General features: G+C 35.9%; 1 protein-coding gene across 8 annotated transcripts in view; it reads right to left on the bottom strand.

The window, feature by feature from the left end:
* LOC139969089 (maternal embryonic leucine zipper kinase-like) overlaps positions 1 to 18,427 on the bottom strand; it is a 174,330-nt gene that overhangs the window by 54,824 nt on the left and 101,079 nt on the right. Inside the window, exon 1 of one of the 8 annotated variants that reach the window (XM_071973862.1) lies at positions 15,263 to 15,976. The exons of 6 other annotated variants lie outside the window; for them this stretch is intronic. In XM_071973862.1, coding sequence (XP_071829963.1) covers positions 15,263 to 15,270 — 8 coding nt within the window. In that variant the 5' untranslated portion in view covers positions 15,271 to 15,976. Of the gene's footprint in view, positions 1 to 2,994; positions 3,335 to 15,262; positions 15,977 to 18,427 lie in introns of those variants that run through there. One more of the 8 variants, XM_071973860.1, reaches the window with a different exon arrangement.

Genomic DNA, 18,427 nt, shown 5'->3' with positions numbered 1-18,427 from the left:
ACGAACGAGTTTCATGGGCAGATGCATATATTTTAACCCCATATCCCATGCAATCTCTATACGCCATACTGTATGTATGCAATTAATGTATGCAGTGAAATATGCAATCTTCGGATGAGGTTACTGTACATCCCTATAACACAAGCAGTGTGTTAGATATCACGGCTTGAAGTGAATACGCTAGCTTGCTCATGCAACATATACAGTACATGCTAATTGTGGCAGATCGATGTACTTAAGCTACTACAAAATTGGCCATGGGGATACTTGTCAACTCTGGAATATTTAGCCATGTCTAACAACTAAACTCTACTCATAAAATATGTACAGCTATGTAAATATTGAAAATAAATCCCAGGCCTAATTTTCTTCCGAATGTTCGCTCAAGCGATGCAGTCTGCGAGAAGTGTAGATTTCCCTGACTTTTCTGCCGAAAGATGCAAACGACGATCGAGACAGCGGCAATCATAATTGGTTCGTTTTTTCGGTTCGGTCAAGTCCGTTCATACGTAATGGGTTAATAATTTTTTTTTCTACTTGATTTAATCCCCATTTCTTTTTTGGGATCACCCTTACGAGAGTTATTATATCCAAGCATATATGTTTCGGCAATTCTGAAAATCGTTTGGAAAATCTCTCGGATTATTTTACTTTCATCAAAAGTATTATTGATTTGCTTGTCTTTCTCAATCATAAAATGGATGATATTTTTCTTTAAATGATAAAACTATGAATATGATTTTTTAAATTTTTTTTTATGTATTTTTTTTTAAAACATAACAGTGCATAATTAGTTTGCGTTCTAGAGAGGTACACACTTGAGGGGGAACATCAATTTTTAAGCCAATCGTTTGTTAGGACTGCCCCAAATCACAGAAAGTATATAAAATGGACATCTTCCTGACTGTACAGTATTTTGACAAACGTTCAAAATCAGCCCACTGATGGAGGAATTATTATTGAATTTTCGTTATTTTTTTGGTCTGAAAATGTTATGTTATTTATGAAAGCAGACTGTTTCCCTTTCCAAAACCTCACAAAACACAGTGTCTACTTTAAAATAAATAGTTGTATCCAGCTAGTATCTAGGTGGCTTTGTATTTGACTATGCCACAGTAAACAGTTGTGGCTAATATAAAACCAAAACTATATTAAAGGGTCATTGAAGGTCACACACATGACAGCTTTCTTGTGGTGTACTACTAGTTTTATCTCATTTGTATTACTTCCTTTGGTTGTGTAAAGAGTAACAAACCCACATAAAGTGCAACCAAAAGTGAAAAAAGAAAAGAAAAATATGTATAAATTACTTTTAAACAAATTGCAACAAAGAGAAAAAGAAGGAAGGGATGTAGTTGATCAACTAGACTTGTTTCTATGGAGACCAACACCATAGCAACTAACAAAATAGTTGGGACTTCCTTTAGTTTTGTCTCACGTATCCTACCCGCAACTTTTCCAATATCACAAACAGTTGTGCCTGTTTGCTTCAAATCTACACTGAGCAGGACTACCCTCATTAAAGATGACAATAATACAAGAAACAAAAAAATTTACTGCTTAACCACTGTGAAGCTAATGGCAACCTATTTGATATGTACAGTATAGAGGTCTATATTATGGCCATTAAATGCTTGAAATGAAACTTTCTTTTAATTTATGTAAAATGATCAGGAAAACAATAGTCACTTAAATCTGTGAAAAGTTGATGGGGTCTAAAAAATATGCAATTTATTTATTTATATTCTTTACAAAGTCAAATACTGTTTTTCCAAAATATTATCGACAGCTTTATAAACAGAGGGCAACTTAGGGTCACAGTATGTGTATTAGCAGAGCTGCACACATTCATTACACTTGCTTTTTTGGATGGCAAATTTAACCTTTAGTATTATGGTACTGTAGTTGACTTACAATGTAGAGATGACTGAAAAAGGATAAATACTTTACAGTATTTATAACGTCAACCAAAACTATGTCATCCTCCCAAAGGTTGAAAAACAAGGAAGAAAAACACCTCAGATGTCAATTTTTTTTAAATTTTTTTTTTTAATGAAGCTGTGGAAGCTGATTAAGCTAAGTGCATATCAGAATGTTTATAAGGTGAACATATGTAGTACAGTACCTAATGTACTGTCTCCAACAGCAAAACATAGTAATTTCTGATAGCAATTTTCAGGTACTTAAGTCAAAGCTGCATGGCTATGACATCCACAAACTGAGTACAAATAGAAACAGGAGGAAGGACATGGTGTTTACACTTGGAGAGGAGGGTGGAGGGGGGAGGGGCAGTAGGGGGTGGTTAGGAGGAGGAGTAGCAGAGGTCTTAACTGACTGTGGTTACAATTTCTAATCTGGACAATTCCAGCGCAATGAAATGGACGTGTACTGTTTTACAAAAATACAAATCATGTGTGCTGAATGAATGAGTGTTGTTTTTTAAGTGCATCTCTGCAAAGTCTTTTAAATTCTTGCATATTTATGACACCCTCAGACCGGATAATACTATACGTGCAATCAAAATACAGAATACATCGATCGTTTAACCGAACAATGAAAGGAAGAAATAGTTAAATAACATTCCCAACCAACTTCTGATCATTTTTCCATCCTATGTGCTTATCCTTGTCAAAACAAAGGGAAGATGTTGGGAGGAAAGCGAAGGGCGGATAAAGTTTATGAAGTATAAATTGTTGTATGAAACACGTTTTAATGTCCCAACCTTAAAGGTAAGAAACAATTAACTAAAGGGAATGCTGCTCACAACAGAATTGAGCATTAGTGTTAAAAATCATTAAAAAAAAAATGCATGTGAACTAAAAACAGACCAACAATGTTGACTCCAAATTAATGCTACTTTTTTTTTCTTGTTATAATACAATCAATTCTTTCTGCAAACATAAAAAACACAACAAATGCCAACAATTCCGTCCCCCACCACCTATATTATTTTCAGAAGCACAGCAAAATGAAGAAAATGTGAACTCAAATTACCTTGATATTGTGTCAGACGGCATGGTGAAGTCCAATCCGGGCTCTGGACCAAACTTTGTCTTCATTTAAATGGCTTAGAATGTTAACCTTGACAAAAGTATATAAATTAATTTCTAGTTCTTTCTCCTCAACTCCCAATTGTCTGTTTGCTGGTTAAAATAAATGTACAGCAGTGTATACAATCAAAGAACATATATCTTCTTCCTCCACTAGAAAAAATTGTTTTTCCCCACTTCTTTATAACCTGGAGACAAGTCTTTGTTTATGAACGTGAAAATTATTCAAGACTCGAGTGCACTGGCTACTTGCCTTCCTCGATGCTAAAGTTGTTTCTGACTCACCTTCCCAGCTTGTTGGCTGTTATATACTACTCACATATAATAATGCCCTGGTTTGTACGACTCGGTGACGTCACAAATTAGCCACAGCCTATACCTACACTGTACACACACATGATCACTGCAGCCTGCTGTATATTGCTCACTCTTTATGACATCACACACACAATCACAACAATGCAGGAAAAAAAAAAATCATAACAACTCATCTTTATTCATAAGTGCTAAGTCATAGGGGGCACCTGTGATTGGCTAGAGTCAAAACTGTCCTCCAATCATTTAGCTCCTGTTAGAAATCATGGAACTTTGATTATTATCAGGTAAATAATTCATTGTCAGTGTATACCAGAAGTATATATGGTGATCACGATACGTACAGTATATGTACAGTATACAAATTTGGGAAGCAGAGCACTGCTGTGCAAAAAGAAACACTTTTGATGGGAGGGCTCGGTCATATTAGGATATTTAAGAAGACTATATATATATGTGTCATTTCCTATTAAATCTCCAGTGTTTTCTTTGAGCAAAAACAACCAAGGATACAATTAATAAGAACAGGATATAGCTGGTCTAATTTGTTCAACATTGAAAAGCTTTTGGTCATTGTAAATTTCAATGAAGAGTTTTATGGAGCTATATTAACTGTACTGTATATTACACTTACGATACAGACCGGTAGCCTACATATCACTTTCACTTTTCACAGGTTTAAATATTTCAGTGACTCACGGCCAAATATGAAAGTGAAGTATCCACAACCTTTACTCCTTTGCTTTATGGAGAAGTGAAGGAGGAGGGATGGCGAGGGAGGGGGGAGGGATATGTATTGCAAAAGAGGTGGATTGTCGAGCAGGAAATGAAACTAATAGGAATGACGTAAAGCAGAGAGACCGAGCTCAGATGACGGAGAAACAACAGCTGGAATGTATATCAGGAAATATTTGTTGAACTCAATCTATGATTGTGATCACCCTCCTCAACCCCCACCTTTAACCCCCCCCCCCTCCCCCCAAGAAAAAGAGGGCAAATTCTGACTACTGTATCATAGTTTTTATGAGAAGACACACAGTAGATCTGAAGGTACGACGACTATTCACAGAAGGACATTGATGCAAACTGTAAATAATAAATTAATGCACTGGTATTAAAGGGTAATTCAGCCCTGGGTTATATATGATCAAACTAGATTGTAAAGAAGCAATTTCAGATTAGCTTAAAGAAGAACCACACTTTAAGTTATATATATGTACCCTTATAGTCATTCAATACTCATTCAATAAAGTTACAGTGGGGGTGAGGGGGATTTTTTGAATGCTGACTGAAAATGCTGAAGTCTAAAATTTATGGCAATATCAAGCCATATTTTCTTGTTTTTTGTTTTGTTGGGGGTGGTTTTCTTCATCTAGTTTTAATACAAAACTTTCTTTTCTATAATCAAGACAGATTTTTTGAATGCTGACTAAAAACGCTGATTTAAACAGTTTTATACTGGTATTGGTTTCATTTTCAACATATTCTTCACATTGAAGATATAGAAAGGTAATACAAAAACTGACATTTAAAGGTTTTAATTCCCTTTTCTGGTGGTAATATGACATCACAAAATGGCCGCCCCCATGACACCAACATTCAATTCCTGATACTTTGTAAACAAAATGGGCATTGCCCTCAGATCACTGTGAGAGTTGACATTAATCACAAACACATCTATATCTTACTTTACAGTAACATGAAGATGGTAGTTGCTGCTCAGGTTAATAACAAATTCTCCGGAAGGGTTTTCATGTTTGCCATTCAATGTTTGTTTACGACAAGAGAAAAAAAGCAGTTCTGGGATGACTAATTCACTTGAAAACAAAGTTTCAAAACGCTACACGGCATGTTGGTATATATATCGAGCTTCTTCACATTAAAGTCAAATTTGATTACTTGCATGAGGGAAATTGCCTCGTCAAAGCGTCGTTCTGTGGAACATCTCTCAGACACAATAGACGCGTCTCTCCTCATAAAACATAGTGTAGCATTTAAAAGCATAATTTTGAAAACATCAAAATTGTTCTCAACTCTTTTAAAACCTGGCTATTTTCTGAATCCATTCGAACATATAAAAAAAAAAAAAAAAAAGGAATGGAAAAAGGAAAATTGATTTTGAAAAAAGTTTATCGAATCACATTCCGACTAAATGCCCACATCAGCGTCTTTGCCTACGTGACTTCTCGCAGAAGCTTACATTGGCTTCCTCCAGAGGAGGTCTTGCCCTGTTATTCATTCCAAAAGTATAAGCATGCAGCCCCTGACAGACCGGTGAAGCGCAAAATTAATTTGATTTTCTCGGCAACTCTGATTCAAATCCTTCATATTTCACAGGCAGGCTGGGCATGCCTAAAAGTATTCTTCTTCTTAGAATATGTTTGAAATTCATGAGACCACCAGACAACATTCCAAGTCCTATGACATTTGTCTCATTAAGAATAATTTATCCGTATATCATATAGAGGCATAGATGATCCAAGGTATCAATGGCAGTGCAGGCATTCATGTAGTAGGAGGATACAGTACAGGACCCCCTGACAGCTAGGTGGCCTTTTGAATAAACACGTTCTTATGTGCATGTACTTGATAGAATTACCTACAGTAGCTTGCAAGCACCCGACACAGTTTGTATCCATAATTGCATACATGTGCTAAGTGCTGTTCTTCTAATATCTGTCTTGAGGGGAAGGCTAACCAGGGTCATTGGAATTGACTAAAGAAGCTGTTGTTAGCTATATATAAGTCATGCAGTGTCCACAGGTCACTCAAGACACAGAGTTGACCAATGCAGTCCCAGTGGTGTTAGCTACATAGGTCATGCAGTGTCCACAGGTCACTCAAGACACAGAGTTGACCAATGTTGTCCATGTGGTGTTAGCTACATAGGTCATGCAGTGTCCACAGGTCACTCAGGACACAGAGTTGACCAATGTTGTCCATGTGGTGTTAGCTACATAGGTCATGCAGTGTCCACAGGTCACGCAGGATACAGAGTTGACCAATGCTGTCCCAGTGGTGTTAGCTACTGTACATAGGATCATGCAGTGTCCACAGGTCACTCAAAACACATAGTTGACCAATGTTGTCCCAGTGGTGTTAGCTACATAGGTCATGCAGTGTCCACAGGTCACTCAGGACACAGAGTTGACCAATGTTGTCCCAGTGGTGTTAGCTACATAGGTCATGCAGTGTCCACAGGTCACTCAGGACACAGAGTTGACCAATGTTGTCCCAGTGATGTTAGCTACATAGGTCATGCAGTGTCCACAGGTCACTCAGGACACAGAGTTGACCAATGTTGTCCCAGTGGGGGTGGCTACATAGGTCATGCAGTGTCCACAGGTCTCTCAGGACACAGAGTTGACCAATGTTGTCCCAGTGGTGTTAGCTACATAGGTCATGCAGTGTCCACAGGTCACTCAGGACACAGAGTTGACCAATGTTGTCCCAGTGGTGTTAGCTACATAGCTCATGCAGTGTCCAAAGGTTACTCAAGACATGGTAGTGCAGCAGTTATGATGAGACAGGTAAGAGAGGATTAAGAGAAGAAAATTATATGGAATCAAAATAATTTCTAAATAATAATAAAAAAAATCCAAACAACCAAGGAATAATAATAAAAAATAAATAAAGAATAATAAAACAACTTACTTACAAAAACTGGTGTTTGATTATCCTAATATGCAGATAAATTGTTCTTTACTCGCTAAAGCCCACCCCCCAAATTTTTTTTTAAATAGGAGGATATATTTTGAACTACTGTAACATAATGTTGTGTAAAAACATAGGCTACGCAATGAAAGTAAAATTTGGTAAATATGATCACATTATTTTTGGTAACAAACGATAGCAAGCTCCTGTTTACGTCCAGTTTCTTCGGGAACACCTCATCGATGTCCTAGTCTTTACCCTAACATGCCTGTTTGGCACCGGTATAGTATACTCACATATACCGTAAATAAATAATATAACCATAATTAAGCCAATTGTTGAGATCAGCTATCTGAAAGCAATTCTTTCACATAAATTGCTTCCATTTGTTTGTAATAATAATAATCAAAATTATACTCTGCTGTTCTGGATCCATTACTTACAGGAATAGTATACAATTTGTAAGCCAATACAAGAAGGATATCTGTCGCAGAGAGTCAAACAAACGCTTGATTTGCTTTCCTCAAGGATGAAAAAAAAAGTATCTAAAATGCGGGTAACTTTGGTAATTTATACTACGCTGGTACTTGATAGATGATCAGACTGATAAATATAAGTACAGTACTTTGATAAAGCCAATGAGGCTTCTTCGCGAGTTCCTGCTTGCAGGAGGATCTAAAATACATACATACATGATGTAAATACATACATACATACATACATACATACATACATGATGTACATACATACATACATATATACATACATACACGCATACTTGACAGGCCATCATTCATTTCTTATCATCGATTCAGAATGGTACAGCTACTGTACCTGTAGTGTATACAAAGCCTATAATAATTTACTTGTACCTTATCATGATCATGCAAAACTTGAACAACATTTGCATACATTATACAATATGTAAATTAGATCACTATATATAGAAAACAGCTGCCAGCTTAGGCTACAGTTAATGTGCACAGGATTTAATGCTCTAAGCTGCATGCATGTGCATGGCCGCAATTTCCGAGAAATTTTTTGGGGAAGCATCCTGCATCCGGTAGTTCTTTTTAAAAAGATATATGTAAATACCGATCCGGATATAAATAATTTCTCATGTAATGCTCCTTACTTGTGGAACTCACTTCCAGAACATGTTAAAATGTGCAAGACTGTGAATGGTTTCAAATCAGTTCTCAAGACGTATCTTTTTACTAAAACGTATATATGTTGTAACTAAATTGCTAAGTGCCACGAGACTTATTTCATAGTTTGTTGGGCGCTATATAAAAATTATGTATTATTATTATTATTATGAAAAAATGACTCTGGGGGAAATAAGTTACAGGGGAGAGGACGGGGCCCGGTTTGGAACAAATCCCAGTTTTTATTATCTATTTCAAAGTATATATGTACGTATGTATTCTACGTTAAGATAAATATTTAATATCAAAGTGTACACGTGCAGATTACTCGGTACTCACGTTCCTACAGTCTACTCGTGACAATGTGCTGTACACATGATCGTTAAAAAAGGTCGGTATTAGAAATACGAAGAGCGCTGCTAAGCAGCTCTCTCAACCTTACGACTGATTAGCCAACCATGCATGCAAAGCTACAAGTACAGTACGCTGCATTGACTATCAGATATCGATTCTGACATTTGTCCTTTTAAACGATATAAAGAGAGCTCTTAAGAAGCACGCATCCAAACACGAGACAGAATGACATACAAATGCACACACACCGGCAGAGTTACTCCCGAGGCAAATAATTCATTTCCCAAACAGATGTTGTCAGAAATGTCACAGTACATCATGAACCAAAAATAAATACAGTCACGTGTAACGAAATATGGTTTCGCAGATTACAGAAAACCGAGTTTATCTACATACGGCAGAGAGAAAATATATATATCCAAATGGCAGTTAACATGTATGTTTATATACTACAATACTGCATGGTAACTACAGTATTTGAGGTAAACTCTTCCACGATCAGAAAACACTAGGGATAAACTGTTAGTTGGAATTCATTCAAAAATCGTATCAGAGAGGTTTAAACCAAAAACTTGGACGACCTGCAAAAAGTAAATCTGCAATAATTAATTATTGGCTGATTCCTTGATTGAATGATGAATAAATGGCTCTCAATCAATTTTAGCAAGTTTTTTTAATTATATATAAATATTACATTATTAAATGGTATTAAAATTAGGTAACCAATTTCGTATTTCAAAATATTCTTTGCACATAGCTAGAAAATTTCATAAGAACTGTATGAAAACAGTCACTTGGATAGTATATTAATTAAGTAATTAGTAATGTCTGTCGCAGATTTTAACGATGGTCTGGTCTCTCCCTCCAATAATTTCATTTACACTTCATTTCATTTATTTTTTTCTTCACAATATAAATACAGAGAAGTTAACTAAGTGACAAAATTTATGAACAACAGGGAAAATTGTGAAAGGAAGCAATCCAAAAAATCCAGAGGGCTTGTCTAGCAGAGTGCTCCCATAAGTGAATAAAGAGAACAATACAAGAAAACAGTAACACTTATATCCACCCACACACCAACCCAACACGTAAAACCTACCAATCCCACCCCCAACACCCACAATACATAATACATACACAATACATAATGTCTCCATAGCAGAGGTAAACGAGCCGTTCCAAGCATGTATGTCACATAACCTTGCGTCTTCGGCTGCTAATTCACTCGCAGTTGAATACACCTGTACTCTGCTGATTCTGGCGAAAGTACACTACAGTGTTAAAGTCTCCTTTCCAGATTATGTATTGAGATCAAGACATTCTAGCGCATGCACGGCCACTTATTGTTTGGATCGACCGGTAACATAAAAACATGGGGCACCATGTTTTTGGGTGTGAATTTTTTCATGTATAACCAATAGATATATGTACTGTATATGTACTGCGAATGGACCTCATTAGAAATAGCTCATCATAATCCTACGTTATTCATTGTACAACTTATCAAAAGAGATGGTAGGGATTAAGGAATTTGTGTTAGGTCATATATAATCATACAGGATCATAATCCTACGTTATTCATAATACAGAATCAAAACTGATGGTAAGGGATTAAGGGATTTGTGTTAGGTCATAGTCATACAGGATCATAATTGGTATGGTACAGGATCATGATCCTATGTTATTCATTATACAGTACCAAAAGAGATGGAAGGGATTAAGGGATCTGTGTTAGGTCATAGTCATACAGGATCATAATCGGTACGGTACAGGATCATAATCCTACGTTATTCATTATACAGTATCAAAAGAGATGGAAGGGATTATAAAAGGGATCTGTGTTAGGTCATAGACATACAGGATCATAATCGGTATGGTACAGGATCATAATCCTACGCTATTCGTTATACAGTATCAAAAGAGATGGTTAGGGATTAAGGGATCTGTGTTACATTATAATCATACAGGATCATTATCTGTTTGGTACAGGATCATAATCCTACACTATTCATTATACAGTACTTATCAAAGATATGGAAGGGGTTAAGGGATCTGTGTTAGGTTGTGTTTACATGGAGTTGTGCTATAATGAGGCTTTAAAGAATGGGCGTCACTTCAATTTGTAACCATGCATGAAAGGCCATTTCATTACAGTCCCAAACTTTAAAGAAAAAGTTACTGTTAATTTAAATTATAGTCAGGTGGGGTAAAAAAAAACAATTTACCTAAAGTTTGCTCTAAAAATTGATGAGTAAGAGGTATTTTTTCGGTTCCGATGTTCAAGTGTGTGGAGTGGGATTCTCTTAAAGAGAATCTAACAAAAATAACTTTTTTGTAAATGGAAAGTGTCGTTTTTGGCGAAAAATGTTGTTTTTTTTTACCCCCAAAATTTGCTTAATTTGGGGTAAAAAAAAACAATGCTGGGGTAAAAAAAAAACAATGCTAGAAAACAGCTATTTTCTTCATGAATGTACCTTAAAATCGTGTTTGCATATAATTACATCTTAGTATGAGCTACTACCTTTACATGAAAAAGGAAAACAATTGTAAAATTGTCTTAATTCGAAATTATGGATGACTCGTGTCATATGTCATGCTCAGCCATATTCATACTGTACAGTGTGTATATGATGCTACACAAATGTGGTGTTATAGTAGAAACATTAGAGTAGAGCCAATTTCAGTTACTTCTGCCCAATTATTTAACATTTTTGACACAACACAGACATGAAAACTATTTGCCTTACCTCTAAAATCAACATTATGGAAAAATTTATCCATTCGGGCAAAATAGGGAGTACATTGGAGCCGGAAAGTACTTGTTTTTTTTTACCCCATTCGCATCATTTTTTGGGGGTAAAAAAAAGCAAGGCCCCCCCATGAAGCGTGAATGAAGTTGGAGTAATTCTACCATGGGGGAGCGTAATATCACTAACTGCTATGCTGTAACTGCTGGAATAATCTCCACATCATATAAGCTGGGTATGCAGGAGAAAGTTTCGGATATGTGGTACAAACTTCAAATTTTGCTGGTTTAGCATTCACTTGATTCGATGAAGCGGTGATTGGTAGCGAAGTGACATAGAGTTCCGGAAATTATATAATAATGAACTAGACATGTAGGACTATCACCCAAAATAAATTGGAACTTTGGCTAAATATTCCCCTTCTATAAAAAGGGGTTGTTTTTTTTTACCCCAACTACCCCCTTGTTTTTTTTTACCCCAACTGACTATAATTCAGTTCTGAGCAGTATGAGAATCTGTGATACATCAATCCTAGTACAAGAGTACAGACCTATGTATTAGCCTTCAGGGGTTCAGGTCCAGTCAAGTCTAGCCCAGACCAACGGAGGGTGCTGTCCAGTTATGCAAAACTTGTCAAGCAGGAGAGGAGCCCCATTATAGGATTGTTACTGTACATTAAAAAATGAGTGTACAGTCATTATCAACCCCTAAAATGCAGCCTTGATGATGATCAAAAAAAAGAAAAATGGATAACAATTATTATTATTTATTGGCCAGCCTCCAAAGTTGACATGCCTAATGTCATATTTCCTGAGATACAGTACGTACATGATTTTGGTATCTAGATTATAAAGAAACTGGTTTTACTTGAATATATATATTATTTACAACCATGCTTTATGCACGCACAACGTCACCAGATTGCTGCATTAATTCAATAAAAGATGCGATTAAATATATGTACAGTCTATAAATTAAGTGACAGATAAATATTTGAAAAAAACATTTTCATGGAAAATTTTTATGAGCAGCTTCATAACTTGAAAATAAATAAATACATAATTAGTCATATATATCCTTCGTCATGAATTACACGTTTCTCGAGTCAAATATGATATGGGCCTGTCGAAGATTTGTAAAAGCCTAATCACAGCTGGGATAATATCTCCATACAAATATGAAGTTCATATCATAATCTGAACTGACAGAGAGGGTGAAGAGATCTTTAATTTCCAGGAAATGCATTTTTCATGATTAAAAAGTTCTGCTACCAAGAAAGTTGTCGCTTGCACCGCTGCAGTGAATAACGAAGGGCAAAGAAAAAGGGCAAAAAAAATAATAATAATAAAGGGGCCCTGTGATTTATGTTCACTATCTCTTTCAAGCCTTTCCTGATTACACAAGACGAAACTTTATTTCTTAGAACCAATACTGACAAGAAAAAAGAAGAAGAAATGTTTCCAAATTAAACAAAATATATATACTTTTGTCTTTGTCTTTCTAGGATAAGAAACTACTGTAAATAAAAGCATATTATGAACAAAAATACCTATAAATAATTTAAGAGGGAGCGCAAAAAAAGGGGAAAAAACTGGACAGAAATTCCGAGAAAGATTTGAAGTGTCCTTCATAGGACAGAAGCTTGGGAAAAACAGAAAATGACATTTTATAGTAAATATGAAAGGAATGACAAGCAGAAATTAGTTTCAGACCGCCTCCTTTTCTGAGAAAACGTATCAAAACAATTTGCCAGAGGTGGAATGATGACGGGGCCTTGGCCAATCATATGTTCTACCGACCTTGCTACTTTCGCGTTTAATGAGAGCCTTTTCTTGACAATGTACAAGGTGTTGAGCCAATTTCAATTGGTTTTCTGAGACACACTGAAATATTTCCGTGAGTGAAATTAAACTAAACTCTCAGAAACGTAAAAAATGTTTTCTTGCCGTACTGCTGAGCGTAACTTGATCTAGGGCTGGCCTGAATCTGTTTGATCTCTAGAGCCACTCCTACTTTGCGAGATGAATTGTTCCATGAATATTCTGTCTGATGTACAGCAAACTTTGTGTGACATCATCATATTACAGGATCCAACAAGTCTAAACCCCCCCTGCCCCCCCCACCCACAAAAAAGAAAAGAAAAAGAAAAGTCAAACAGGACTAAATTTGAACCATAGTTTTGGAGAAATCTCAATCGGTCCTAATGTAGACTGTTTTTTGATCATGAATTTCCTATTTACATTTCTTAGGGCAGTTGATAGCGTTAAATTCATGCATACTTTTCTATCATTACATCTCCATATTCCACTTAATTTGTGTTCTTTCATTGACCCCAAAAATGGTCAAAATGATATTATTATTTGGTAGTTAATTAGTCTTATCTGTTGAAATATGGCATTTAACAATGTACAGTATAGTATGTACAGTAGGCGTATACACCGTAGGCTTAGGTTTATATAGATCCGCTGTGTGTTTATATGTAGCAATGAATAGGTACAACAAATAATATTGACTTTTGCTTCTGATATCAGCAAACCTCATTTTCCAACTACACTCTTTTATAAAACATCAACAAATAATAACACGACATATATAACCTCCTGTGTAAACTTAAAGACACTTTGATGTTACTCGAGACACGTTTATAAAGACTTTGCAAGTGATTCTGCTTGTGGACAGAATGTTCCATGTCTTCAGTCTAGGAGGAACCGTACAGTACGTAATACAACCTTTTGAAAACATCCTTAAAGGAAATGCATCAATATTTTCTCAGTCAACAACTGACTTGGCATGTTGTTATATCACTGACCCGGTCTACAGCTCTGTTGTGCAATGCTTTTCAATCCTTATATGATAGCATGTTACGTCAAAATGCGGCCATTAATAAAAGTTTATAATGTTAGTTTAAACCGTGAGGGTTAAATCACCATGTACAATGTCGCCTTCAATAGACCCTAGATTCTGTGTGGTCTAGCTGAGTACAAACTGTGCAATCTGGAATGGGTTACCACTAGAACTCAGATGTTGTGCTGCCCTCACTTCGGTCAAACAACTTCAGAAAACTCAACTTATGCGTCCATAATTATTCATCGATGTTAACCAATAAGTTCTTCTGTCGATTTTTCTTTTTTTTTACTTCCTTAAATTCTCTTTCTCTCCCACGCCTTGAGCACCCTTCCGGGTAGATATGCATGCGTTAATATAAATCATAATAATTATTATTATTATTATATTCACTTAAAGTTTATTATGAAAATTGTCACAAACTTCATTGACTACTTCCATCTGTGGTCAAATTGTGACATTCTGTTATTTCCCCAAGAACTGACCCAGCAGGCTGCAGGTTTGGGTAATCGCAAGAGATGCTACTCACTGTACTTACAGTACCTGTTTTGATTCGCCTTCGCTATTTGCAGGCACTAAATTTCCTCGTTCATGTACGGGTAGCCTACACTAACGGGTAACATTTCAGCACTGCTTCTGTTTATATTATATATGGCTCAGTGTGTTTTTGCAGTAGGTACAGAAGATGGGAAAGTGTCAATTTGGAATCTGTCTGCTTTAAGATAGCTAGGTGATGTAGGTCAAAGTCTTCCCATCTTTGAGCATCTGGGCAACCACGGGATAACTCTATAGACACATTTTACAAGCACTTTACTGCGCCGTTATTGGCAAACATATTTTCCTCGTCCTTCCCAGCCATCCCTCTATTATTCAAATCACTCCAGTATGTACATCAAAATTGCCATTTAGGTTGAAATACAATCAAAATTGTTAGACTATTAAGGTACAGAGGAATTGTGTGTTACTTGACAAGAACCAGTTAAATTGGTGAGTTGTGATGCGATGTTTAATTACAGTAGCCCTAGTATCACACCTTCTTCTTTCCCCAACTAAACCTTGAATATAAATAGCTCACAATTACGGAAGGATAAAAAAAAAAAAATGGAAAAATGAAGAAAAAACAGGACATATTAATATAGTGATAACTTACAGATTCATCCTGGACACAGAGCTCTCTCTTTTACTTTAAATCTCTCAGGGCCGGTAATAATTTAACCTCCAAAGTTTCAGAACTTACAATTTGCATTCAATGCCTGGTTAGTGTTATTGACGACCAGAACTTAACCACCGGGAACCATGCGTTCTATAAACCCGAAACTATCCAGATAAAATTCATATCACCGAGGGAACCATGCGTTCTATAAACCCGAAACTATCCAGATAAAATTCATTCCGGCCAAAGTTTCCCTCACGTCTTTTTACAGTTTCAAAATCCATCTAGCAAATCGATCGGATTATTTGCAATTCGGCATTCGGAAGATTCTATTTCCAGAGAATCACAACCACGTAGAAAAATTTACGACATCGTGATTTAAGGCTTTTCCGACAAACCTGAGGCAGGCAGATTGGGTTGGAATATAATTCAGCAGTTCAAAGGTATATTTCAGATGGAGTTTCCTACATGCACGCATACATGCGTGTGCACATAGATACTGTAACTAAAAGCTAGTGTACAGTATACGTGTATCCTCATATATGTTCTGCTGTTTAATAGACACCTCGTTGAGAGGCCAATTACTCTATAAAGTCAATTGAACCAATCCAGAGCAAAGATTTCAACACATTGCGACGGATCCAGCTGGTCAATTAATGTTGCACATGGCCAAACAATTAACACTAATTAATCAACAGGCACTAAAATTTCTCCACGCATATCAATTAGCTTAATTAGATGCATTTTCATGAACAGGAGACATGTACGGGACATGTAGTACCTTTTTGAAATAAAACCAATACAGTGTTTATGTACGTGTTTATGTACCTATCCACAGAGAGTTCAAACTTTGGACCCTATTGACTTTAACTGTACACACTATAAGTAATATACAATAAAAGCATTTTCTTTCCTATTTATATTATTTATCATGTACTGATATATATTGATTTTACAGCTGATATATCATATCTCATGTATGTCAGTTGGCCAATGATTTATAGTTGTAAAGATTAAGTTGACACTCAATGAACTTATGAATTATATTCAAACACTGAACTTCACATACAGTATAATGCATCTGAAGCATATTTAATAATATACCTTTCATGACATAAATTATATAGCCTTCTGCCATATTTTCCCATTCAGGTCAGGTTTACTTAATATGTAATTATTATAGTGTTTCATTAATAATTATATATGATGATCACAACCTAAGCAGTTCAGTACTGTACAGTACTTCCTCATGCCCTAACAGGTGCACTGTATTAAATTTAACCATGAATTTAGTTATAGCAGTTGGATGTTTTTTTGGAGGGGGGGGGGAGGGGGAATGGGGGGGAATATTTATCAAAGTAAATATTCACCTGTTACCAGGATAAATCAATTACTAAATTTGAGTAATTAAACATCATCATAACTGCTTGCATTAATTACAAGTTCTGCTAGACAACTATATATATACCAAATCAGCTGAACTTAACGAGATGCTGCACAAACCCGATACCATCATCAGTGATCTACTGTTGGGATTATAGAAATATAAAGCTGTCACGAAAAACTAATATTGTTATAAAAATTTAACAAAATAATAATAAAGAAAATCTGATTTCACTTGGAAAATATCACACTGGTTTAATTCCTGCACAGACAAATCTTAGGACTTGATCAAGTCTAAACAAATAAATTTTAGACAATGTCATCGAAACCACATGCATGTGCTTCAATGTATTTAGCCTTCATGTTATTATTTAAATCTATGGCAAAATTATGAAGAGAAACTTATCAAGAGAAAGTGAAAGTGTTCATATCGTATATAGGCACTAATGACTATGACATCACAGACTAATACAAAATGACAGTTCTCAGATATGACTTTAGGGTAAATCATAAATGGAGCATTAATTAGCTTAATTTTTTCTTAGCTGTTTGAAGTCTGAGTAATATTGTTCTGTCATATGAGAGTATTAAAAGATGATAGTTAAATTTGGGTCAATCTCCATTAAAGTGAAAATGAAAAGTTTGTTTGCCATTTGTAGCTAGTCCAGTGTGAAAGGCCATTCAAGTATTTCCAACTAGCTCAAGTGTTGTTATTAACTATATTAGCATACATGCAAATTAAATGAGATAGTGCTATATAGTTTACTCGTGCACATCCACTGGTGCATGTTATGTGACCTTTGAACTTCAGCCAAAAGCAACATGGTTCTGGTATACATGCTAAAAGACAATACATAATTGTGCAATAATATTTCTCAAGTGTGCATGAAGGGGATGTATCTGGCCTCTCCATGGGCCCTTTTATAATACCCAGGCCACAATTAAACATTTGCCAGTGCTGGGAGTACCTCTAAGATGATCTTGGTGAAAACCAGAGTTCAATGTAGAATTAGCAAGAAAAGTATGACTATCAGGGATGTAGTTTATACCAAGGTCATATTAATCAGTTACTGAGTAGCAAGATAGTGTTACTGTCAGCTGGGTAAAATATGGTAATTAATTTCAATGTTAATTACCACCAGGAGTCAATTCAAACCTTTATAATAGGTGATACACAGAGAGACTGGTCACTCCATGTGAGAAGGAAAGGGTTGTTAGGAGATCTTCATTCCTGAATGATCCCAAGCAATCCTGGGCTAACATTATAATGACATGCAGACACTCATTACAGTATATTCAACTCTCTTCTTCTGAATGTATACACATGTGTTGGTGTGAATATCATAAAAATGGTAAAAATGCCTCTGAATTTGTTTCACTGCATCGTTGTACAGTAGGTTTGTACATGTTTACATCAATTTATGGATCAGTCTATATATTTTCACAGTGCTAACATTATATAGATGAATGTTATTATAGTTCTTGGCAATTTGATCTTCAAGATCCAGGAATCGATCCGTCCACAGAAAGTAGGTCAAAATTCTGTCCCTCGTTTTGATACACGAAAGTTTAGTTTTCAGATGGTAAAGTGCATAGTCTTCAATCATCAGTGTTGTCGAGAACCAGGTCAGGTCACAGGTCAAGGTTATATCAATGGGGCCCTATCTTGCACTCTTTCCTGCCCCTTAATTTAAGTATGTTATGAAATGGAATGCACTATTCTTTATTCCATATTTCCATATTTGACCACAGTCTACTCCATCTTTTCGTAGACCCTAG

This window comes from Apostichopus japonicus, chromosome 6 (genome assembly GCF_037975245.1).
Source record: "Apostichopus japonicus isolate 1M-3 chromosome 6, ASM3797524v1, whole genome shotgun sequence".
Classification (NCBI taxonomy): Eukaryota; Metazoa; Echinodermata; class Holothuroidea; order Aspidochirotida; family Stichopodidae; genus Apostichopus; species Apostichopus japonicus.
The sequence above is the reverse complement of the archived record's forward strand: the minus strand, read 5'-3'. Positions and strand labels throughout refer to the sequence as shown.